This window comes from Eubalaena glacialis, chromosome 8 (genome assembly GCF_028564815.1).
Source record: "Eubalaena glacialis isolate mEubGla1 chromosome 8, mEubGla1.1.hap2.+ XY, whole genome shotgun sequence".
Taxonomy (NCBI): domain Eukaryota; kingdom Metazoa; phylum Chordata; class Mammalia; order Artiodactyla; family Balaenidae; genus Eubalaena; species Eubalaena glacialis.
The window spans coordinates 54,610,377-54,635,198 of NC_083723.1; the positions used below are offsets into that span (position 1 = coordinate 54,610,377).

The 24,822-nt window shown below is 36.2% G+C and overlaps 1 protein-coding gene across 3 annotated transcripts in view; it reads right to left on the reverse strand.

Moving 5' to 3' along the window:
• The window catches only part of ITGB8 (integrin subunit beta 8), a 93,064-nt gene that overhangs the window by 48,263 nt on the left and 19,979 nt on the right, over positions 1-24,822 (reverse strand). The window contains exons 2-3 of one of the 3 annotated variants that reach the window (XM_061198510.1): positions 10,826-10,911; positions 4,802-4,973 (exon numbers count right to left, since the gene is read on the reverse strand). In XM_061198510.1, the coding sequence (XP_061054493.1) occupies positions 4,802-4,973; positions 10,826-10,911 (258 nt within the window). Of the gene's footprint in view, positions 1-4,801; positions 4,974-10,825; positions 10,912-24,822 lie in introns of those variants that run through there. The other 2 variants (XM_061198511.1, XM_061198512.1) reach the window with 2 other exon arrangements.

Below are 24,822 nucleotides of genomic sequence, written 5' to 3' on the forward strand. Positions count from 1 at the left end.
TTATCTTCTCTCACCTATCTTCCTAAAGATTTCATTTCATTTCACTGTTCTTAGGGGACATAAACTAGGATTAGTAGCCTATTTCTGTTATTATTTTGCCATAAAATTGATAGGTAAAAATTTTAAAAAGTATAGTTTAAGAAGTGAAAAGTAAAAGAAAATATCTTTTTAAAATCTCATTTAAAATATTCAATTATATACATATTTTATATAGCCCTAACATTCCTTTAAAAACTTAGTATATGATGTAATAGAAATATTTTTATTTTTAAAAATAAAAACTTTTTAAAATCCTTAATAAATGCTACATTGAAGGTCATGAATTTTCATCAGGTAAGAATAAAGTGATTATCTATAAATAAATCTAATAAATCAAAATTAATATTAGGGAATAAATGTATTTTACACTTAGGTATTCATTATACCAGACCCTCAACTCTTATATATGTGTTAGGGTGCAAAGGACTTTTACATTGTAAGGAATGAGGTTCCTATATATCTGGAGTTGGTAAAATACAGCTTTATATATTATGCGCCAAAGCTGGCATGTCTTTGATGCCACGATGCACTTTTAGATGAACTTATTAAATCTATTTTAATAATTATTTGCTATATATGCAGATTATAAAAATATAGTTCTGTCATAGCTATGTTGGAAAGATAACATACACGTTAGACAGTTACACTATTTTCACACAGAAATTCATGAGGATTGGGGAATTGACTAAAATCAAACCCTGTAATGATTGACATAGACATTAAGCATTTGTCTTTTGATTCTCCTACTCCCATGATCTCATTCATACTACCTTCACTTACTACCTCATGTTGACATCTCCAGCTTCTCTATCTCCAACCCTATCTCTCCTCAGAACTCCAGCCTCTAACGGATAAGTCACTACGTTAACTCAAGATGTCTGTTTGAACTCAGACTCACCCCCTCCACAAAGAGCAGCCTTTCCACCTCACCTAGATGCTCGAGCCAGAGCTCAGGTGTTCCCATACTCATCAATCACCAATCCCTGGGGATGAAACCTCCGGATTATCTCTCAAGTCTGGCCATTTTTCTCCTGCCTTGTTACCATTACTGCCATTGCTTATCTACAGCACTGAAATAACTTCCCAACTTTTGAACTGTTAATTTATAGTCTCAGGAGGATTCAGCCACCATTATGTCTACAGAAGAGTACAGACTAAATTCATTTAAGTGTATAAATTTAAAAGTAACATATACCAGTATAAAAAAATGCTCCTTGTAATTTTCAAATCTCAAGTATTTAAAAAAGAGCCAGACATTTTTAAAGGCTATTAGTCATATTTTTTAGAGGTAAATAATATATGATAAGCCTCATCTGTTAGCTGTTGAAAATTAATATTCAATGAGAAAAATAAGCAAATTTGTATGGAGGGGCAAATCACACACAAAATGGAGAGATAAAGATAGTTAATAAGCTTAAGAAAAATGTTCAAGCTTTCTAGTAATAGGAAAAAGACAAAAGAAAACAGCTAATGGACTAGTTACACTTAACAAATTGAAGAGATTAAAAAGAATGAGAATGGGCGAGGTTGACTCTTGAAAGCCTAACTGGACATGAATTTTTCTTGTGAATAATCTGGTAATATACATGACCTAGTAAATCTATTCCTAGGAATGTATCCTAAATAAATATGTTGTTATATATATGGAGAGATAGATAGATAGATATAGATAGATACATGTATAATGAGTATCACTGAAGATTTGTTTAAACAAACTGCATTTAAATTTGATTGGGACTGTCTTACACTTATTGATTCACTTAGATTTTGTTACATTACTAGAATATATTTATAGAAAACTGTTATTTTTATAATATTGTTTTCCTATTCAGGAACATAAAATTCTTCTGCATCTATTCATACTGTGTTTTACGTAGCACAATAGACTCTACATATTTTTTAGAAAGTTAATCACTAGGCAGTTTACATTTTAGGTTGCTGCTTTGAAATGATCCCTTTTTAAGTTATATTTAATACTATATAGGAAATTCATTGATTTTTGAATATTTAAAAAATTTCCTGCCATGGCCTTTTATTTTTAATTTTAATAGTTAGTTTTCATTGATTTGCCTGGATTTCCAGGTAGACATATAATGATAATTTTGCTTTATCTTTTCAAAATGTTGATAACTCGTATTCGGTTTTCTTGTCTGATTGCTTTTATGTAAAACTTTCAAAAGGATTTTAATACATATTAAAGAAGTAGTCTTCAATTTTGGTTTGGGCAGGAATGGATACTAAATTTTTATTGTATGATTTTTGGCATCTATTGAGATAACAATATATATTTTTCTTCTTTTGGCAAACTAAGATGATAAAAATACATTAATTTTAAGACAATCAACTACCCTAGGTTAAATCTACTTGTATGGTGACATTGCTTTTATTATCACATGCAGTTTAATTTGATTTCTTAAAATGTTATTAGGGATTTGATACTAGAGTTATGTTAAGCTTGTAAAAATTGAGTAGCTTCTATGCCTTCTCTAAAACCATGGAAGAGTTTATGTAGCATAGGGATAATGTGTTCCTTAAATGTTTAGGGGAACATGAAATCATTTCTTCCCATGAAAACATTTAGACCTAATGTTTTTAGGGGGAGTTTCTTTTATAATTTTCTTAACTTCTTATATCTTTATTAGGTTTCTTAGGGGTTTCCCTCTTCTTGAGTCAATTTTAGTCATGTATATTTTCCTAGAAAATTATCTTTATTATCACAATTTATATATATTACCACATTTAATACATTTTACCATTTTTAATATTTTCTTAAAGTTTTTTTTTTACCCAATATTTGTTTCTCTGGTTATGGTCTGTATAATCAGGTCATTTGCTTTTTGTCCTTTTTTCTTAATTAGCTTTGCCAACAATTTGTCTATTTCATTGGGCTTTACAAATAACCAGATTTTGGATTTATACGTTCATTTTACTTTTTTATTTCTATTTTGCATTTCGTTTTGTTTTTTTTCTTAACTTATGAATTTCTTCCTCTTGTTTTCCTTATGGTTATTTTGTTTTTGTTGTTCCTATACCTTTATCTGGATGCTTCATTCTTCTTTAATAATAAAAGCATTTAAAGTTTTGAATTATCCTGAGAGCAACTTTGAACACATCCCATTATGTTATGATGTGTGTTGTTATTATTGTTATTATTAAATAGTCTATGACTAGAGTTTTGATTTATTCTTGGAGATAGAATTTATTTAGGAAAAGCTTTTCTTTGTTTCTCTATTATTTAATATTTGTTTATCCTCTTGTATTGATTTTAAATTTTATTGCGAGGTGTTCAGAGATGTTGGCCTATAAAAACAGTTTCACTTTTTGGAGTTCAGTTTTCTTGTATAAAATATAATTAATTTCTAAAAATATTTCATGGCCTTTGAAAATGTTATTTTATATATCAAGGATTATGGATTGAATTTTGTCCCCTCCCTGCCCTCCACCCCCCAGCCAAATTTCTGTGTTGAAGCCCTAACTCACAATGTGATGGTGTTTGGAGATGGAGCCTTTGGGAGATGACTAAATATAGATGAGGTCCTGAGGGTGGGGTCCTCATGGTGGATTCAGTGCCCTTATATGCAGAGACAACAGAGAGCTCCTTTTCTGTCTGTCTGTCATTCTCTCTCCCTCTCCAGAAACCGAATCTGCCAGCACCTTGATCTTAGATTTCCTAGGTTCTAGAACTTTGAGAAAATAAATTTCTGTTGTTTAAGCCACTTAGTGTATGGTATTTGGTATGGCAGCAATAGAAGATGGCAAGTGTCATAATCTTACCAACCTAGTTACTTTAATTTTTGTGTATCCCTTTCCAGCTGTCACTCATTTATGTCCATACTGGGCTGTATAATTGTTGGATATGGTGAAGTGCACAGTTTTAATTGGAAGCTGGGAATATGCCTAGGGCCAAGAAAGAAATGGATTTCGTTATTTTGGTAATCCAAGAGTCTGGGAAAAATAGCTCAGCTTTGGAATTGGGAAGTCATATGTCGATAATGGATATTCAAAAGTTTAATGACAGGACAAGACCACCCAAAATGAAATAATGATGGCTTGAAGGCAATCGCATACCACTTAAAACTAAATGTATCTAGTTGAGTGATGCATATCTTTGTACCTGAACTTATCTTGCCTTATGTAGTTAGTTCATTGGGATTCTCTGGCACTGGAGAAAATGAATAATTTCCAGTGGCCTGCTACATGTGCAATACAGTGGTGTGGAAGGATAAGTATAAGAGAAGTATTGGAGGAAAAGTGTACGTTACTCTTGGGGCCAAAGCATCTCAAGTTAATTATGATAATTATGAATTATAGTTTTCTGTTTAAAAGCTTATCACAAAGGCTCTAAGACTTAGCTTAATTCACATCTCTTACTAATTAATCAACTAACAAATTCAGCAAACACTTATGGAGTGCTTACTACATGCCAGCACTCTGTTAGGCATTGGAGAAACAGAGTGGAATAAAACATGTTCTCTTTCTTCCAGAGCTGGCAGTGGCATAGGAACACAATTATAGTACAATGTGATCAAGTTTGGAAACACATAATTATAATATAGTGTGGTCAGGTTTACAGAGAGTGTCCGAGGCCACACAGCTAGCTATAGGCATAAGAAAGACTAGAATTCTGATTTCTTGATTCTGAGCCCACTCTTATTTCTACTGCAGCAATACTGCCTGCCATAAAATGTTAAATATGAGCAAATAAAGCTAGATATAATTTCAAATTAAGAATCATCATTGATTTATTTGAAAACAACCATACCTTGACGTAGCTGAATCAGCACTTCTCCTGGTGTCACCTGGGTATTGATTTCATTTTCACTTGGTGTTACATGCACAGATGGGTATTCTATCAAATCAATTGAGCAGCCTTTGTTTATTAAATTGGAAACAATATCACAACGTTCATTCTTTGATCCACCTGAAATGAAATCCTGTTTAAAAGAGGGAAAATCACTGATGTTTTTAGTGCATATCATCTCAGTTATAACCAAAGAAAACCACATAACAAACACTGCAAAGACGCCATCTTCCGATATTGTACAAATTATACAACTATTAAGAATAGCTGCATGTTTCCAATAAGAATACTGGCAAATTTGTCTTAAATAAAGCTTTAATTTCTAAATCTTATTTTGAAAGAAGAAAATGAATATTAAAAAGGAGATTTAAACTAAGTACTTTAAATACTGTTAACTGATCACTGTAAAATTATACCAACTTAATTCTTTCCAAATATTTTACTTTGGAAATACTGCTCCAAAAGAAAATTTAGCCAAAATAGACCATTCAGTGTGGTTCCACATGTAAGCTTCAGTTCTCAAAGAACCCAACTGGCATGTTTACTATATACTATTATGTTTGGAATGTCAGAGCAAGTCCTTAGAAATCACATGCCTCATTAGGTCCTGAAAATTCATAAAAGAATGAATTGGAAATCTATATTTCTTAGACTAAAAATTCTCCGACTTCTTATACACGTAACAGCCTGTAATTCAGTAAATCAAGGAAGATGCTCATAATGAGGCTGGGAGATATAAAAGTGCAGCTCAAATTCTCCTGATTTTGAACAGAATCTTGAACTTTCATTACCATTCAGCACTGGTTAGTTGATGGTAATCCAATAGCCATCCAGTAAACTTGGAATTAGTAGAGCAAGCTTAAAATATAATTTATCTTGACTGAGAAAGATTTGATGTTTTTATTTTTGAATGTAACCATTTAGGTTTTTTCCTAAGAACAGGAAATGTACTGAAAAGTATGGAAATATAGTTTATTATATATAGTGTTGGCCTGAATTATTTGGGATATTTGCTTACATATTGCCTGGATATTTGCTTAGTGATCTTCCTGGATGTGGCTATTTTGATCTGGCATTCAGTCATTCCTCGTCTTGTTCAACCGATTCAAAGAATTGAGTTTCTGATCAGTTACTCATTCAATCAAAGAATGTTGACTGAATACATACTCAGGGACAGTAGTTTGTTAGGTGCTGAGGATACAGACTGGAACACGACAGATAGAGTCCCTGTTATCAGAGTCAACAGACCATCAGTGAATTCAGCCATTAAGCAAGATCCTTGGCACTGGTGAGGAATTAGATGGGATGGTGGTAGGCAATATAAAAACATTCATACAAAGATTTTAATTTAATTCTTCTCTCAATTTAGAAAAAGGGTTGGAAAACTAGAGACAGTGGGACAAACACAGCTCATGGCTTGTTTTTGTATGGCTTGAGTGCTAAAAAATACTTGTTATATTTTTTAAATGCTGTAAAACAATAAAAAAGGAGAAGAAGAATGTACAGCAGACATAGTATGTGGCACAAAAAATTTTACTATGTGACCCTTTACAGTACTGATCCTGAATTAGAGTGTGGTGCACAGTTGTAATAAAAATATAATTAAAAGACAAAAGAGAGGGCTTCCCTGGTGGCACTGTGGTTGAGAATCCTCCTGCCAATGCAGGGGACACGGATTTGAGCCCTGGTCGGTGAAGACCCCACATGCTGTGGAGCAACTAAGCCCATGTGCCACGACTACCGAGCCTGCACTCTAGAGCCCACATGCCACAAGTACTGAGCCTACGTGCCACAACTACTGAAGCCCGTGCGCCTAGAGCCCGTGCTCCGCAACAAGAGAAGTCACCGCAATGAGAAGGCAGCGCACCGCAACGAAGAGTAGACCCCGCTCCCCGCAACTAGAGAAAAGCCCACACGCAGCAACAAAGACCCAACGCAGCCAAAAATAAATAAATAAATAAATAAATTTGTTTTAAAAAAGACAAAAGAGAATATGTTCTTTTCAATCAAGATCTCCAGGTGTCATTGGTGAATGACTTCATGGGAATAGAAGAATTCCATTTGCCTTGCTATTGACCATACACCTAGATTTTAGCCTGAAGTTTAAAATGTTTAAAGCCTTAATTTCTCATTTCCAAGTTTATCCTATCTGTTGTTAAAACTTAGAGGTTCTGAATGTGAGATTTAGTTTTTAAACAACTTGGAGCTCCTCAGAGAAAGGTGGTATATACTGCTAGATATAAGGGGCTGGATGGGGGATCTCAGGTGTCCCAGAGCCTGGGAAATACTGAGGGCGCATAAGGCTTGGTACATGTATGCTCATTCATGCCTCCCATGAAGGCCACAGACCAAGGGCCACATGCGTTTTAATTTAATTAATTTAAGTAAAAACTGCAAGCCTTCAAATCAGGAAAGGAAACAAAGTACAAATCACTCTGATTTTTCTTTGCAGCCGGAAATTTTGTGATTTGTATATACAGAATGAAAAAGAGGGGGAGGGTGGTTAATTCACTGCAACTATACATCAAGCTATGCCATTTGACCTTTAAATGTCAAATCATTTTGCTGAAATAGGCAAAAAAATATCATTTGTTTTGCAGTGTCTGAATCAGCATGGCTGTTTTTACTCTACTGTAAAAACTAAGTTAGAAAAACATTGCCAATTTGACAATTAGGTTTGAAAAGGGAAGAAAAGATCGTGGCATCAAAATAAAGAATGGAATGCTTCCCCTACCCACTGTGGCCTACTTTCCACTCTGTATAAAAGAAAAGAATTTGAAACCACACCCTTTTAACTTTTGGTGTTTTGTGTCATTTTAATGTCTTCTAATTCTTATATTTCACTTTTTCTACAAGAAATACTCAAGCAAACTTATACTCCAGCTGTCTAAAACCTATTTGAGAATGAAAAGCCCAGGTTAGAAAGTTACCCTGGTTGGCTTCTCATCAGTTGTTACTTTCATCCATTTAATGTAATAATCTGGAGATATAAATAGGAAGAGGTTTTTCTCCTACTCATTTCTGAGTCTTTCTAACCTCCAAGCATGGCAATCTGCACAGAAATGAAAGAATTCTATCATCTTCCTTTTTGACAGTGAATGCCCTTTGTATTATATTTTAGTTTAGTTATGCTCCAAGGCTGCCCTGTAAACTTCTGGCTATGTAATTACAACCTGTATCTGACATATCGGGCAGAAGAGGAAGTGAAGTCTTCAAAACTTTCACATATGTTAAGTCGTCTTTTTTTTTCACATATGTTATGTCAAGTCTTTCACATATGTTAAAAGGAATATGAGGCATTGAACTAGGTAATATTGATACAATTTTGTCTATCCTAAATATTTTCCAGTTCCTTTTATGTAGCATGGAGAGAAAGAGAAGTCAAAGTATATAGAATGGCAGATTGACATGCTACACAAGAATGCAGACAAATTGATTATACTCTGTGTAAATTTTCTAGTGAACTTTTACTTTTGACCAGCTTTGAGAATTATACAAACCAGGCTTAAGTTGTTCATGTTTATCTTTTCTAATCATGAACAGAGAAAAAAATGCATCTTTCTTTCTTGTCCCTCTACTCTTGCTGGCTGAGAAATAAAACCATCAGTTGCATATGTGACTAACTGGTGGGCAGTCTTTCAAAATTAACCATTGCATTTTTCCTTTCAGTGGTGTCAGGTCAGCATGTAGGGAGTGGACAGCTCCTTCTGTTAATGATATGGCCAGTGACTGCGTCCTAACATGGGTTGCTTCCCCTGACGTTGTATTCTTAACACAGGCAATTTTCTTAGTTTCCTAAGTCTGAATGAATTGCTCTAGAGTCTCACCATAGTACTTATAGTAACTTAAGCAATGCCTGTGTGCCAAATGCCTCCCACATACAGTTTCATTTAAACTTCACAACAGTGTATCATAGTTACAGTTATTATTTCCATTTCAGAGCTAGGGAAAACTGAGGTTCAGAGTGGGTAGGTTAACATGGCCAAGTTTACATAGTTGGAAATTGATGGCACTGGGATTTGAATCCAAGTTGATCTCATTTCAGAGCCTGCTTTGTCAACACATAAATTAGACTACCCTGGCACCACATAGAAGAATATTTCGGGATATGAACAGCCAAGTCATTTCTGGATGTTTTCTGAGATCCCCTTCTGAGGATTGGACCAACAGCAGACACCTCTGGAAGCCACCCTACGTTTCCTCCTTGGCTTACCTCCTTCCATTGGACCACCCATTCCTCTGAATACACAAAATCCCTCCTCCGTGGCAGGACTGACATTGCTACTCCCATAACTGTGACTCTCCAGACTTTTCATGCCAGTAGAGGTGTGAGATGGAGAAGGGTGCTCTCTGGAAACTGACATTCTATATGGCTGGCATGTTGCATTTAGCTGGTAACTGGGTTTCTGAACCATCTTTTGAAAATTCCTCTAAACTATAGTCACTAAAGTTCTCAGGAGCTGAAGTTAAGTTGGCACAATCTTCACAACTCTAATGATCTTCCTTGGTCATGCAGTAAAGATCTAAAACGGAGTGTTGGGTGAGGGTCAGGAAATATCAACATATCAACAAATGTAAAACATACCTGACGAGGAAAAACTGGAAGTAAACTTCAAACTCAAGGTTATAGAGGTGAGGAAAGGGAGGCTCAGAGAAAAGAGTGAATTCTGTCTGGTCATTTGGATCATAGGAGGGAATGAGATTGGTCCTGGAAACTCTGGAATTGTCCTCTCTATGACATTGCCTGGCTCCATGGGTTCTGGCAAAGCACTGCCTAGTTTTGAGTGACATCTGATTTTCTGACCGATAAAGCCCAGAGTACATCCAGGAAGCCTCTGGGCTGTCAGTAGGAGGGCTGCTTACTTTCAGAAGACGTGGCTACTGTTTCACGATCCCCTCCCCTGCCTTTTTCCTGACTTGTTGCATAGAAGAAAGTAATGTCCATCATCCTTTGCTACTTTTCATATTTCTGTTTGCTCTTGGGGGATGTATAAAAGGGCAAGTAATAACAGGAGAGATTGGAAAGATAATGGTAGGTACAGTTTTTTCAGCTAAATCAGAGCCTGCAAAAGCTAGAGATTTCTCTTCATGTCAAGCAAAAGGCCATTAAAGGTCTGTTTGTTTCAATTCTCAGGAACTACATAAATAATTGTAAAGTTACCTAGGCAATCTCATAAAAGAAACCCCAAATTAGCAGCTGGCTTCCTCATTGAAACTTATTATATAAGGTAGTTTTGATTGAAGGTTACCAACAAAAGAAAAAACTCAATACAAGTTTAGAGCCAAGAAGGAAGGAACACATTATAATCGTTTTACTAAAAAGTTTGTTATTGGGATATGTTTCTCTTTATTTGACTATAAAAACACAAATTTTGAAGAATAAACATTTTCTGGTTATTCTCCATGTAACAGAATTTAATGTACACAATATTGCATGAATAGGGTCACATGTCAAAGAAAAGCATCCCATTTTGCATAAGTAGCCAGTGAACTGATGTACAGTGTTATGAAATGGAGCAAATCACTTATCTCCAAGTATTTCAAATAAAAACAAATGAGATGGAACAATAAATTAGCTTGCTTTTCTTTAATAAGCAAGCACAAGACAACGATCCAACTTGGATATATAACCTAATGCCCCAAGCTGCAGCAAGAATTTCACACAAAGCCTACTGACCTATCAAACGTTACTATCCGTGTTTGCCAATTCTCTCTATAGAACAGATGGAAAACATAAAATGGTTTGCACTTCATTTCAAAATTACCATAATTTTCCTAATAAAAAGGTTATACTTATATTCAGCCAGATATGCTGTTTCCAAGCATGAAACCAAAGAAAATTTTCCTGATGCTCAGCAGTATCTTTCTTTTTCCTGATGCATCTTCAAGGCACAGAATATTAGGTCAGTGAAATCATGCTAGAAAGAAGGTCAACTTTAAGGAAAAGAGAAAAGAGCAAAAAAGGAAAGAAAGAAAAAGGCACACCTCTTGAGCACACCATCCACATTCCGGACCCAGCGCAAGGCACTTGGTGCAGGACACTGCATTCGAAGATGCACATCTATTGTCTTCTGTAATGGAGGATAAAATGAGGCATTACGGTTTACTCTGATATTGGGAAGTATGTGAAATTCTAGACCAAAATGTATTTTGAAAACTGAAATAAGCTGACCCATAGTTTTAAGTACATGACATCAAAAAATATATAATTTCTTTGGGAATTGTTAACCTGATCACTGCAATTAATATGTACCGTATTTTCTGCATAGCTATCATCTGGTTTTATAAAATTAGGGAAAAGAAGGTGATAAAAATATGACTATAATTAGGTTTTGGGGTTTGGTTTGAAATTCTGTTGCAATGGCAGAGGATCCTCCAAATTTTTTAGTGTGCTAAAGTTTCACTGTAGTTCATATTATCTGAACCAATGAGGTGTTTTTGGATCTAGAATTTTTCTGTAAAAATAATCATATAGAGACCTCAATCTCAACATGTAAATCCATATTAAGTCATAGTGAATGAAGTTTCTGAGAAACATTCTTGATGGACATACACAGTAGTTCACTTGGTAATTCTGACTGCATTAATATTGATTATTTTGGCATGAAGGATATCAGAACCAGACAAAATGGCATTGATTCAGTATTTTAGAGGTAAAGTGGTTAAAATGAATGAGTTGTTTTAGTTAACCTAATTTAATTTCTCTGACTGGACCACTTTAAGATTATGACCAATTCGCTTTTCCATAGCTACCCACACTTGTCTATTATGTGTTAATAACATAGTTGTGCCTGGATACTATTTACCTTTATCCTTCTAGCCACTATCTACTTAGATCATTAAAAAGAGGCTCATATTACAGACTTAAACACATAAAATATAATAAAGAGTGAGTCATAATTTATTTTATCATGAGGTTTTAGTGGAACAATCACATGCTTCCCATACTCCATCCTTTACAATGAAATGTCCCAAGGACATGGGAAATCACAGCATTCCACCCATCTCACTTACACGCACACAGTAAATAACATAGACATCCTGGCTTTAAGTAGTTCACAGTCCAGGTGAGGCGAAAACTGTACAAGCAAACAATAAAATACAGGGTGATAAGCATAACAAAATATCACCAATGCACTATGGGAATATGGTGAGGATCTTCTCACTGTACTTAGAGGGAAGGGCAGGGGTCAGAGAAGAGGGCATGTTTATGGACGGCTCCCCAGAGGCAGTGATACCTAGTATGTCTCTTTGCCCTCTCATTTCGTTTCTTCTCATTTGGGTTCATCTCTTTTTAAAAAATGTAATAGGCATGAAAGAAGACTGTGTGTGTGCCCAATCACACATGCATATCGAAGTTTGAAAGGGGATAGAGTCTACAAAATCTCTAGCTATCCCCATCTAATTGGTTTCTCTTTTTCTTCTCTCTCAACTTGTCCCAACGTTCTTGAAGACAGGGTTAAAATGGTTCTGACCTGGAGGTGGCATGGGATGGGCGTTGGCAGTGAAGAGAGAGAGAGGAATACAGAGGAGTAAACATAGCAGAGAGGTGCATTGGAATATTGGGAAGTATGTGCAATTCTAGACCAAAATGTATTTTGAAAACTGAAATAACTGGGGTGGTAGTGAGCACTCTTCCCTGTATTTCCCCAGACACCAATGAGTTAAGCTAAAAGCATTCTTCCCTAACATCTCATTGTTCTATTATCCTTCTCTTTTGTCCCCTTCATCCTTTGTCCTTGGCTTTACATCAGCTTTTAAAATACACTATCCAAAACATCTTCCCTGATCTAGATGCACTGCACTGGCCTAGAATTTTCTTCACTGGCCTAGAATTCCAAGGACTAAAAAAATAACTCATGTTTGGGCTCTCTTTACTACAGTGTGGTCACCAACTATGAAGACTCCATAACCTAAAAATCTTCCTTCTGACTTATCCTCCAAAACTGTAAAACCTGCTTATTCCTAAAGTATTCAGAAGAGGAGTGACCTTTTTAGTTTTGTTCTCAGAAAGCAAATCAGTTTAGGTCTAGAAGTCAAGCACATTTGCAGACCTAACTTGACCTTTACCAACTCTTAAGCTTGACCCAGCTGGAAGATGGAATTAAGTCTATTTCAGATCAGAGTTGACCAAGCCTTTCACTGAATAGGTAGGACTTTTGCTCTGGCAGTTAAGACTGCCTCCTAGAAGGGAGGCTGCAGATTCTATGACTTTGGTCTTTGTTTCTAATGGTTGTCTGACTCTGTCTTAAGTTAACCTGGTTCAAGTTCAAGTCAGGCTCCTACTTCTATAGCACATGTAGTAAATAATGAATTTATAAGCAAACATCTGTTCTCTCTGAATCGTTTTTAAATTAATTAATTAATTAATTAATTTTCGGCTGTGTTGGGTCTTCATTGCTGCGCGTGGCCTTTCTTTAGTTGCGCCGAGCGGGGGCTACTCTTCGTTGCAGTGCGCTGGCTTCTTATTGCAGCTGTTTCTCTTGCTGCGGAGCACGGGCTCTAAGCACGTGGGCTTCAGTAGTTGTGGAACATGGGCTCAGTAGTTGTGTCACGTGGGCTCTAGAGCGCAGCCTCAGTAGTTGTGGTGCATGGGCTTAGTTGCTCCGCGGCATGTGGGAACTTCCCCTACCAGGGCTCGAACCCGTGTCCCCTGCATTGCAAGGCGGATTCTTAACCACTGCGCCACCAGGGAAGCCCTGTTCTCTCTGAATTTTGCTTTCTGTTTTCTTTTAAAAGTTCTAGTGCCAACCTCCGTTCTCAAACTTAAGACACCTAAGGATGATGACCAAGGGACACAGAGACTTTGGTTCTGTTAATACTTCCCAGGTTCCAAGGCTGACATTTCTCAGAGTCTATTTAACTACAGGAAAAATGATCCTGTTTAGATGATATGTTTATTAATATTATTTTGAGGATGTTTAATCTACAGAAGTGAAAGGAAGAAGAAAATGGACCAGGAAAAAAATAACCTAAAGACAGTAGAAATTTCAACGTTTAGCTTGGGATCTTTCCATAAGTCACGTGATCAGATCAAGTGAAAGTTCTAGGAAACATTTCTAATGTTTTTCTGGTCTAAAGTCTACACCACAAAATTTCAACAATATTTAAAGGATGTCCATAGTTATCTGGAAGAATGAACTGAAAACTGATAAAGATTATCGTCCGTGGTATTTAGAATCAATCATTCTAGATCCTCCTGTTACTCCTAGACAGAATGATTTGTAAAAAATGCAGAATTGCATTTTTTCCAGACAGCATCCTCTTCCTAATTGCATTTACTATACAAATTAAATTAAACTTGGATAATTATATAAAACTGCTTCCTTTAAAAAAAACAACAAAATAAACACTGTTATAATGGATATGTATTCTACTTTGATAACAGTCAAAACCAGGCAAATTGAGCACATGTAGAATAAAGTTTGGAGTATAACTTCAGGGTTTCCTTGTTCTAGGTGTATATCATAGTCATGTAAATGTTACAGATATCTTCAAAATACATTACCTGATTACTGAAAGTTCTTGCGTACATGACACTTAATGTGTTATCATTTGATATAAAAGTTAAAACAAAGAAATAGATTCGTGTTTTAATCACTTGTAATTATCTAGTTATTCCAAGTTTTGACTGAGGAACTGTTTCGTAAAGGCCCCTACAAAAATATAGGGAGGGAGGAGGTGGTTTAGGGCTCCTTCTTTGAAAATCAGGCACAGGAAACAGAACCGAAGTCACAGTTAAATTTCAATAGGGATTAAGTAAAGGGGCAAGGGAGAAAAGGTGGAAGCGTGGGAAGCTCTTTGGAAAAGATGGATCTGAGTAGGGAAGCTTGGAAGAGCTTAGAAATGTATTACAAGGAAGTTAGTGCCTGAGGCAGTATCTCAGAACAGGGAGAGCAAGTAAATAATACAACTATTGGTATTTCTCTTTTTTCTTCTAGTTTTTTCCTTGGAGTTCACATAAATAATACAAAATTGAATTGTTCATTTATGTGTTCTTCATTTCCTCTTTTAATTAGCATTCAGAATACATGAAACATAATTTTACTTTTGAAATAGAGAAGCAGATATAATTAAAATAATTATAATAATACATATGTGGCAAAACTTCAACTACTAAAATAATTTTTATGCAACAAATGCATATTTCAAGTATGCTCATATAGAATTAGTTGAAAAAATTCACTTTAATATTTGTAGTTTGTTACTAAACTATAATTCAGAAAATACTATTCTCCAGCAGCGGCATCCAGCCTAGATTGGCAATTTTTTCTCCTCTACCTCTAACATACTGCTTAATTTCTTTTGAACTTGTAGCAAATAAGCATTCAGCCCATGTAAATGAAAATGAGTACCTTTATGGAGAAAACCATTTTGTCTAAATAATTTTGCCTCTACTTGCACTTGAAGAAACATACACCTACATTTATGTTTAGTGAAAAACACCTTGGCTTCCTTTCTTTCTTGTCTCCCTGTTAGTATTTCCAGTGATTAGGTTTGATAGTCTAAAGATGTATTTGGAGGAAAAGGTGGTGGTATGATAATGTTCAATTCTTATATAGTGGCTCAGGAAAAAGGGTGAGGGGATTCTAAGAAAAAACAATTGTCTTAGATCCTCAGAGGAAGAACCTGAGAGAGATTCTTGGCAAGTGATTTTTGAGAAGGGAAGTGAGATGAGAAGGTCAGGACAAGGTGCTCAGCAAAGATGTTGGTGCAGTCCAAGTCTGATCTCAGCCTGATCCAACCCAGAAGTCATACCCAATTGACACCATGGAGTTGTCCCACCTTGAGGCAAGGGTGGTCTAACATTTATACCCTCATACCAGTCAGTCATTGGCTGCAGGCAGCCTGGAGGGCATAGGGTGGGGGGCAGGGTAGGTTAAAGTCCCAGATATCTTTGAGCCATGTAGTTTGCTTTGGTGGAAGCCAATTCTGAGAAGGTGGCGTTTGTGAGCCATTAACAGCCAGAATTCACAGTAGCTGGGGATGGTGTGTCAGCCTATAAAAGGATTCCAGATGGGGTGCCAGCAACATCTACTAAAATGATGTACCCCAGAGAGTGATAAATAATTAGAGTAGCAGGCAGAGATTGCTATTTGCCTGCCTGTTCTTTACTAAGAGTATCCTAGTTTTGCTGAAGATGGCATTGAGAAGAACTGGAACATCACACTTTCTAGCCTAACTTACATGGTCATATGACTAGTTCTGATGACTGGGATGAGGAGGCAGAAATTGCTGAATGGGGCTTCTGTCAAAGTTCTTCAGAAAGAGGGCTGATTCAGCTGGAAGGCCCCTTTTGTCTTATGCTTGTCCTGCTTCTTCCTGCCTGGAACATGGATGTGATGACTCAAACAGCAGCAGCAATCTTCATACTTGAGGTAACCTTTTTCATGGAAGCCAATAGTAAAGATGGCAAAAGTAAAGAAGCCCAGGCCGCTCATCACTGTGGAGTTGCTGCCCCCTTTCTGGGTGGTCTCTCAGAACTGTTTCTGACATTAGGAGGAAAATTCACCCCAATCTTACTTAAGTCACTGTTTTTAAAGGCCCTCTTACTAGCCGATGAACACAATGCCTCAGACAGTTTTTCATCTGAGATTCAAAAGATAAATTAATGAGATGTTCATAGCAGCATTATTTACAGTTGCCAAGATATGGAAGGAACATAAGTGTCCGTCAACAGATGAATGGATATAGAAGATGTGGTATACACACACACACACACAATGGAATATTACTCATCCATGAAAAAGAATGAAATTTTGCCATTTGCAACAACATGGATGGACTTGGAGGGTATTATACTAAGTGAAATAAGTCAGAGAAAGACAAATACTGTATGATATCACTTATATGTGGAATATATAAAATAAAACAAACTAGTGAATATAACAAAAAGGAAACAGACTCACAGATATAGAGAACAAGCTATTAGTTACCAGTGGGGAGAGAGAAGGGGTGAGGGGCAAGATATAGGTAGAGGATTAAGAGTTACAAACTATTATGTATAAAAAAAAAAACTAGAAAGATATATTGTACAACACAGGGAATATACCAATATTTTACAATAACTATAAAAGGAATATAACCTTTAAAAATTGTAAATCACTGTGTTGTACACCAGTAACTTACAATATTGTATGTCAACTATATCTCAGTGAAAAAATGAAAAAAATTAATAAGAGAAAGACTTGAGCAGAATTAATATAACTGCTTTTTTAGAAATGTTAAGCATAACATTACTTTATATGAAACAGATCATCCACCCTAAAGAGATTGTGTTTTTTCATGTTTTGCTATTCTTTGGAAAAGTAAGACTACTAGACTGTCAGTTCCTAGAAAACAGGTGCTTACATATATTTTCTTTCTTTCCTCAGTGTCTGAGCCTAGCACCTGGTACACACTCAATTAATGTGGGATGAATAATTGATATTCTAAGTTGAGTTTGATTTGTCAATTTAATTTCTCAGGTCTTCCTAGCTCCTGAATATGCATTTTTAAATAATCTTTCTTTCCAAAACCTATTTGTTGCAAAAGGAAATATAACTATGTTTACTTAATGTTTCACATCTGGATGACCTCATCTTGATGTTTCCAAATGTGAAAAAAAACAAATATACCTATAGTGACAAATTTCTTTTCCTTACATTTGGTCTTCTGATATTGTACAGTTCTGCTGATTTATTTTAAAGCAAGGCTAGTTTCTTTCTAAAGAACTCTGAATATGTGATGGAATGATACTGAATTGAAATAGCACTTTTGAATGGTACCATTATCAGATGCAAAACTACCAAATTCACTTTTTTTTTTTCTTATTGTTCAGATCTAAATCAGATTCCATTTCAGCAAATGTTTTATGCCCGTATGAGGTTGAGTGACTTCTTACTGAGAGGAACTTCCTTCTAATGCCAATGTTAGGAAATAGCATTAGTACCTTTTCTTCTTATTAACCAGGTTTATTAGATTTTTATTACATGTAATCCTCGTTTCAGGGACAAATTTCAACCTCCCTTGTTATATAGCAGAAAATCATGTGAGTACAATAGGGTTTTATGCTAGCATAAAGATTTTTGGAGCACAAATGGGGAAAATAAAGCCACTTTCAACACTGGGCAGGTTAAGAAATGTCAGGGCAATGCTTCACATTCCATTAGTCTGCCCTGCCCTGTTTGGGGCAATCCCAACATGAGTCAGTATTTAAAGTACGCTGGGATGGCATAAATCAGAACTCTAGTTCATGATGGAATTTACAAGAAGAACCACTGTGAAGCCACTGATGACACTCATTTGTGTTGAAATGGGCCACATCAAGAAGGCTAGTCTGGAGGGGTCATATCAGAAACTTTTATTGTGACTCATTTACACACATTTTAACCAACTTTGCTTTGAAAAAGTTCTGATTGCAGGCCATCTTCGGTGATTGTGTAATTTATGCTCTACACCAGAACAATTTTAACTTGAAAGGGGGAACTATTAATTACACTGGTGAAACGGGTGTAAACTGAAACTCCTCAGGCAAGCTGAGGCCTCAGGTCACCCTAAATGCACAGTAGTTTGGTGTGTAGAATAAGAAATAAAAACAATACACAAGGCAATCCATGCTCAGGTGATTGAAAATGTACAAGGAGAAATAAAACACCATGAGTTATTATTATTTTTTTATAGTGTGATCTATAAGCTTTATGTATTTGCATATCCAATTCTCTCTTCAGATTGAGAAGTTCCCAGCTATTATTTCTTTTTTTAAACAATTTATTTATTTTTATTTTATTTATTTTTGGCTGCATTGGGTCTTCTTTGCTGCGCGCAGGCTCTCTCCAGTTGCGGCGAGCGGGGGCTACTCTTCGTTGTGGTGCACAGGCTTCTCATTGCAGTGGGTTCTCTTGTTGCAGAGAAGGGGCTCTAGGCGTGCAGGCTTCAGTAGTTGTGGCACTCGGGCGCGGCAGTTGTGGCACATGGGCTCAGTAGTTGCGGCTCCTGGGCTCTAGAGCGCAGGCTCAGTGGTTATGGCACACGCGCTTAGTTGCTCCGCGGCATGTGGGATCTTCCCGGACCAGGGATCGAACCCATGTCCCCTGCATTGGCAGGCGGATTCTTAACCACTGTGCCACCAGGGAAGCCCCCATGAGTTATTATTGATGAAGGAATCTCTTCACATTAAGGACAAACCATCAGGTTTGAAAGATAGGTAAAATGCACAAATCTGGCTGAAATTTGTGTGATTGTTTTTTAGATTATATCTTCTTTGAAATGGGAAGGAGACCAAAGAGTATAAAGAGTACTTGTCATTTGCATTTGAAAATGACTTTGCAGTTCATATTATTTCCTAACAGTGAATTTTCTTTTGGTGGGCCAAGCAGGTATTCAACAAGATAGTTCCTGAAGAGGCTCAAATCAAGTTTTGCATTTGCTCCTTTACCTGTGCATATCAGTTTGTCTTCTGACATTCACTCACCTGGTGGGAATTTGTGACAAAGCGAGGGAAACTCAGGAAGAAAGGTGAGGGGCAAAAACACAGCATCTCTCAATATTGCTTTCCTACTTCAGACTTGGAACTTGAAAAAGGATCAAAATCTCAAGATTCAAGGAGGGCTCCAGAGGCCCCTCTGAGGCAAATTCTGGTTAAAGCTGCATTTGTCTAACTTGGAAAAGCAATATTAGTCATGTGCTTTGTGTCTTGTTTTAACTGGAACTTTTCCATACATTCCAACTGTCCTGTTTATGAGGCACACTCCCTTTTTATAAAAGCCAAAATATTCACCGGTTTCCCACTCTGTTCCTCTAAGTAATGTTTTTTAATCTAACACACTAGAGTTCTAGGGGCTCTTCCTATTTTCCTCTCCAACTCTTGGCATGTATGAATTTCCTTTCTCCCACCTAAAAAAAAAAAATCATAGTGCTATTCATGTCAAAACCCAAATGCCCCAGGATAGTAGGAATACATTTTTTTCATTATATCTTTTAATCCTGAAGTCATGTTGAAGGCGTGCACTTGATTAGAGCAGCAGAGAAACACCCTATATTGTAAAGAATTTTATTCTAAGTAAAAAAATAAATTAAAACTCAAAGTGAATTTTAGTTAATTCAGCATTTGGTTTTCCTGTAATTACACTTCAAAGACCAAAAAGGTATCTATAGTTGACTCTGCCACTTGAAAATCAAACCTATATATATGATAGGATAAAATTAGGGAAAAAACCCCAAATATTTATTAAGTGATTACTCTCGTTTGGGCCCTGTACCAAGCACTTTATATGTATTATCTCACTGAAAACTTATAAAAGTCCTATGAGGAAAGCACTACTAAGCCCATTTTAAAGATGAGGAACTAACTAAAACTCAGGCAAAGTCTCATCTCAAAGTCAGAGAGCTAGTAAGCACGGAGACCAAGTGTGAACCCAATTCGGACTACAGAGCCTCTTCTCTTAAACATTGTCCTATATGGAATAGAGAAAAACATAAAGAAAGACAATTATACCAAAGTATGATTTAAAACCTAAAACCCTTGTTAATTAGTACTATTGTTAATTCTTAAGTGATGACTCAATAATAATTCCCATGTAGCTGAAGACAATTCTTTCATACCAGTAGTATGTCATTACTTTTCCTATCATCAGTCCCACTCTAGAGATGAGGATGTTAGATTCTCCCCAGTAGGATTATTTTCTGTCCTCAGTGCCAAAGACTTCCCTAAGCACTTCAGTGCCCTTTTCAAAATTCACTTTATTTCTGAGCACAAGGAAACTTTGAGTTTTAACACCAAAGCCCCAACTTGAATGTCTTACCAAGTGCCTGAATCAGATTGGTTGGCACTTTTTCAGCAACGGAGAGAGCTTCTCCTTTTACAACTGTGTTTCCCCAATATCTTGCCAGGGGACAGTTCTGGGCTGCATGCTAATTAGGCAGAAGCACTTGAAATGGTGTTTGCAGTTGCAGTTTCCATTTGTGAATTTCCAGTTCTGCCCTGGAAGCCAAATCTGGAACAGGGAAGCAAGCAACTTGTTCTTGTCCTAACTGCCTTGGCTTCATAATTTAACTTTGCTGAGGTTTTGCTTCCTTGCTGATGAGGTAGGGAAAATGCTCCTGCTCTTTATATGCTGTATTCATCTACTGTGTTGTGAAAACACTTTAAAAAGTAGAATATGAGTTAAAATGACATGATTGGTGGAAAACTTTTGCTTTATAGCATGTACAGTCCTGTTAGTTTATGCGGACATTTTAAGATATAATTTATAGTATGAAAGATGTATTTTTAAAGGTCATCCAAAACCCTATATGTTAGATATATCAGTTACTCATCAGTTGTCTGTAACGCAGAATCATTCATTGTTTTATGTTTTGTTTTGTTTTGTTTTTAAAGAGGAATAATGGTTTTAAATTTTTATTTATTTATTTATTTATTTTTGGCTATGTTGGGTCTTCGTTTCTGTGCGAGGGCTTTCTCTACTTGCGGCAAGCGGGGGCCACTCTTCATCACGGTGCGCGGGCCCCTCACTGTCGCGGCCTCTCTTGTTGCGGAGCACAGGCTCCAGACGCACAGGCTCAGTAGTTGTGGCTCATGGGCCTAGTTGCTCCGCGGCATGTGGGATCTTCCCAGACCAGGGCTCGAACCCGTGTCCCCTGCATTAGCAGGCAGATTCTCAACCACTGCGCCACGAGGGAAGCCCCCATTGTTTTATGTTTTAACCTTGTCAGCAAAGAAGTACAAACTTTTGCTGGGATGAAAGTGTTCTGTATGTTGTTTGTAGTGTTAGTTTCGCAGGTCTATACATCTGTCAAAAACTGTACAATTGACACTTTAAATGATGTAAATTTTATCAGTAAGGTTGATTTATTGATGTAATATTTATCAATAAAGTTTATTTAAGATTAACATTATAAATTAACTGATAGAGTATTATTTGTTAGATAAAGGACAATCAGAGCACAGTGGGGAAATATATTCCTTTCTTGAGAATATATATAAAAACATTAAATTACTTTATGTGGTTTTTAAAAAGTATGCCAATGACACATTATATAAATCTTTTGACTTACAGATCAATTTGTGGTTAACTAAAGTCATTTATCCCTACACTATATTTACCTGGTTTATATAACCTATTCAGATCGAGGGGTAAATTATTGTAATGCTTTTTCAAACGGATTGAGCTCAGCTGTGAGATGATAAAAATTTTTTCAGGTTAAAAAATTATTTTTTATATTCTACTTGTAATTCCTTGCAAGGCTTCAGCAGCATGAAAAATTGAAAGGAGTGTGTACTAATACCAAGTGTAAGATTAAGTATCTTAGTAATTAGTACTAATATTAGCACTAATACTAATATAGTTTGAAGTACACATTAATAATATATTTTATAGTCCATTCTCTATAATAAAATCGCTTCAATCTTCAAGCCAAAGATGATTCTAAATACTTCAGTGTCTCTTATAAAATTCATTTTACTTTTGGACTCAGGCAAAGGAAATTCTGAATTATAATTTAAAAATTTTCACCTTACTCTACCTTATAGGAATGAAATTTAATATTTTATAATATTTAAATTATCTAAACTATTTCAACTAATTGCCCAGTTTACTTCCATTGGCTGGAATTTGACTAGGTACTTCTTTATACATATATATATCAATGATCAGTACTTTACCTCATAATCTTCAAGGTGTACTTTCCAAGGACAAAGATATTCTCTTATAAAACCACCAAGAGTTGGTGAATTCAGGACATTTTATATTGATACTATAACACAAACTAATCTATAGTCCATATTGTCCTATGAAATTCTTGTTCCATAGTCTCCATATTTCCCAAAATGGTCCAGCTATTGCTTCCACTTCATCAAAACTCAGCTTTATTAGAGTTTATCATTCTTTGGGTAAATCTTCAACCAATGCTTTAATCTTCTTGCTCTCACTAGCTGTTTGTAGGCTTCTCCCCCATTCCCCCAGTCCCTGCCTCTAAAACGTATCAACTTCTATTCTTTCAAAGTTCACAGCTCTTATTTAATATGCCCCTCCCAATCTTTGTTATCATCACGAGACATTTTTCTAAATTTTACAAAGTATTATCTTGCTCACGATTTTCAGCTTACCCAATTCCATAAAATCACCCAAATCACCCCACATCTCACTACCTCCACCTTAGACAGAGTTGTTGGGAATCCCTGGGGCCTGCAGCAGGGAATTCTCATGAGCTATTGGGGCCAATGGATCATGAAACCATGAGAGAGTTATTAGACCCAAAGACCAAAAGTAGGATAAAGGGCAAATTCAGGAGGAGCCAGAGGATGGGACAGAAGGCAGGCTCCTGAGCCAAGAATTCTAAACATGAAGTTGAAAATAAACAGAAGTAGTGTTTATGCATCCTAAGCAACAACTTATACCTTAGCATCTGAAGCTGCCTTTGTGGGGCCCTGTTTCTTCCAAATTTCTTTCTCATTTCACCTAACCCCTAGGCCTTGTTGATTCATCTCTTGTTGACTTTCCATCATAGTTTCTCACATTCGCTATTCTAATTCTTTCTCTTCAAATCCCCAAACACTTCTACCAAGTCCTCATACTTAAGATATGACCCAACCTTACCTTTATATTACCTAGAATATCTAAATTACTTTTTTTTTAAACTCAAATTTGTCTTTGTTCTCTTTTCAGAGGAAGAAGAGTTTCGTACTTGCCAAGATGATTTCCTCTCTCTGTCTAGTGAATTGCTCACTCAAAGGCAAATGATAATTTCCTAATTATATCTAGTAACTAGTATTTAGCAATGTTTAAATGTGCTCTACCTTTCAACAGTGAGTGGACACTCTATCACTTCTCCCATTCCCACAACTAATTTTCTTTTTATGTCTTTGGCTATTTTTACATCTCTCTAAACTCTATACCTTGATGGCTTCATATACTAACATGACTTTAAGTCTCATCTGCTTGCACATGACCATCAAATTAGTATCTCCAGTTCCAAATTCTCACTCAAGTTTCTGTCTTGAATTTTCAACAGTCTTCTGGACATTCCACGTAGGTTCCTACTGGAACTTCAAAAGCTTCAAGTCTCAAATAAAAATCATCTTCCCATCTATCAGTAGCTTTTCCTGACTTGACTGACCTATTTCTGTTAATTGCAATATTTTCCTAGTTATTCTGCTTTAAATATTTATGGTCAACATTGACTCCTCCCTCTGCTGTAATCCCAGCAACCTGTTAGTCACCAATACTTCTTGCTTTTACCTCAGTATCTTTAGCATTCATCTTTCCCTTATTGGACTTCAACCTAGTTTAGACTCTCATTATTTATCATTTGCTTTACTGTTAACAATTTTCTCAGTCTTTTACCTTGGGCATCTACCACTGAAATTCATTATACAGATGTTCCTCAGTTTCTCCAGGGGGTTGGTTCCAGGACCCCCCGCCCCATACCAAAATCCAAGGATGCTCAAGTCCCTTATATAATATAAAATGGCACAGTATTTTCATATAAGCTATGCACATCCTCCCATATACTTTAAATCTTCTCTAAATTACTTATGATACTTAATACAATGTTAATGCTATGTAAATATTTGTAAATACAGTGTAAATATTATGGAAATAGTTGCTAGCATGTGGCAAATTCAAGTTTTGTTTTTGGAAGTTTCTGGAATATTTTTTCTGAATGTTTTCAATCTGTGGTTGGTTGAATCCAGGGATGTGACACCCCTGGATACGGAGGGTTGACTATATACATTATTGCCTACCCTACTAAACAATCAAAAAGCCTTCAATGATTTTCCACCACCTGAGTAGTCAAGTTCAAACAAATTCACCTATATCTAACTCAATGGCTCTCTCTTTCACTTCTCCCCTGATGCCCTAGTCATGGCCAGTATGTATGCCTCCTCTCTCTGCCTGAAGAGTCATCCTGGGCATTTCCCTCTGTTACAGTCCTTCCAGTTCTTCAGCATCCAATTAAGACACTTATCTTACTTTTACATCTCTGCCATCCGTTCCTTCCTG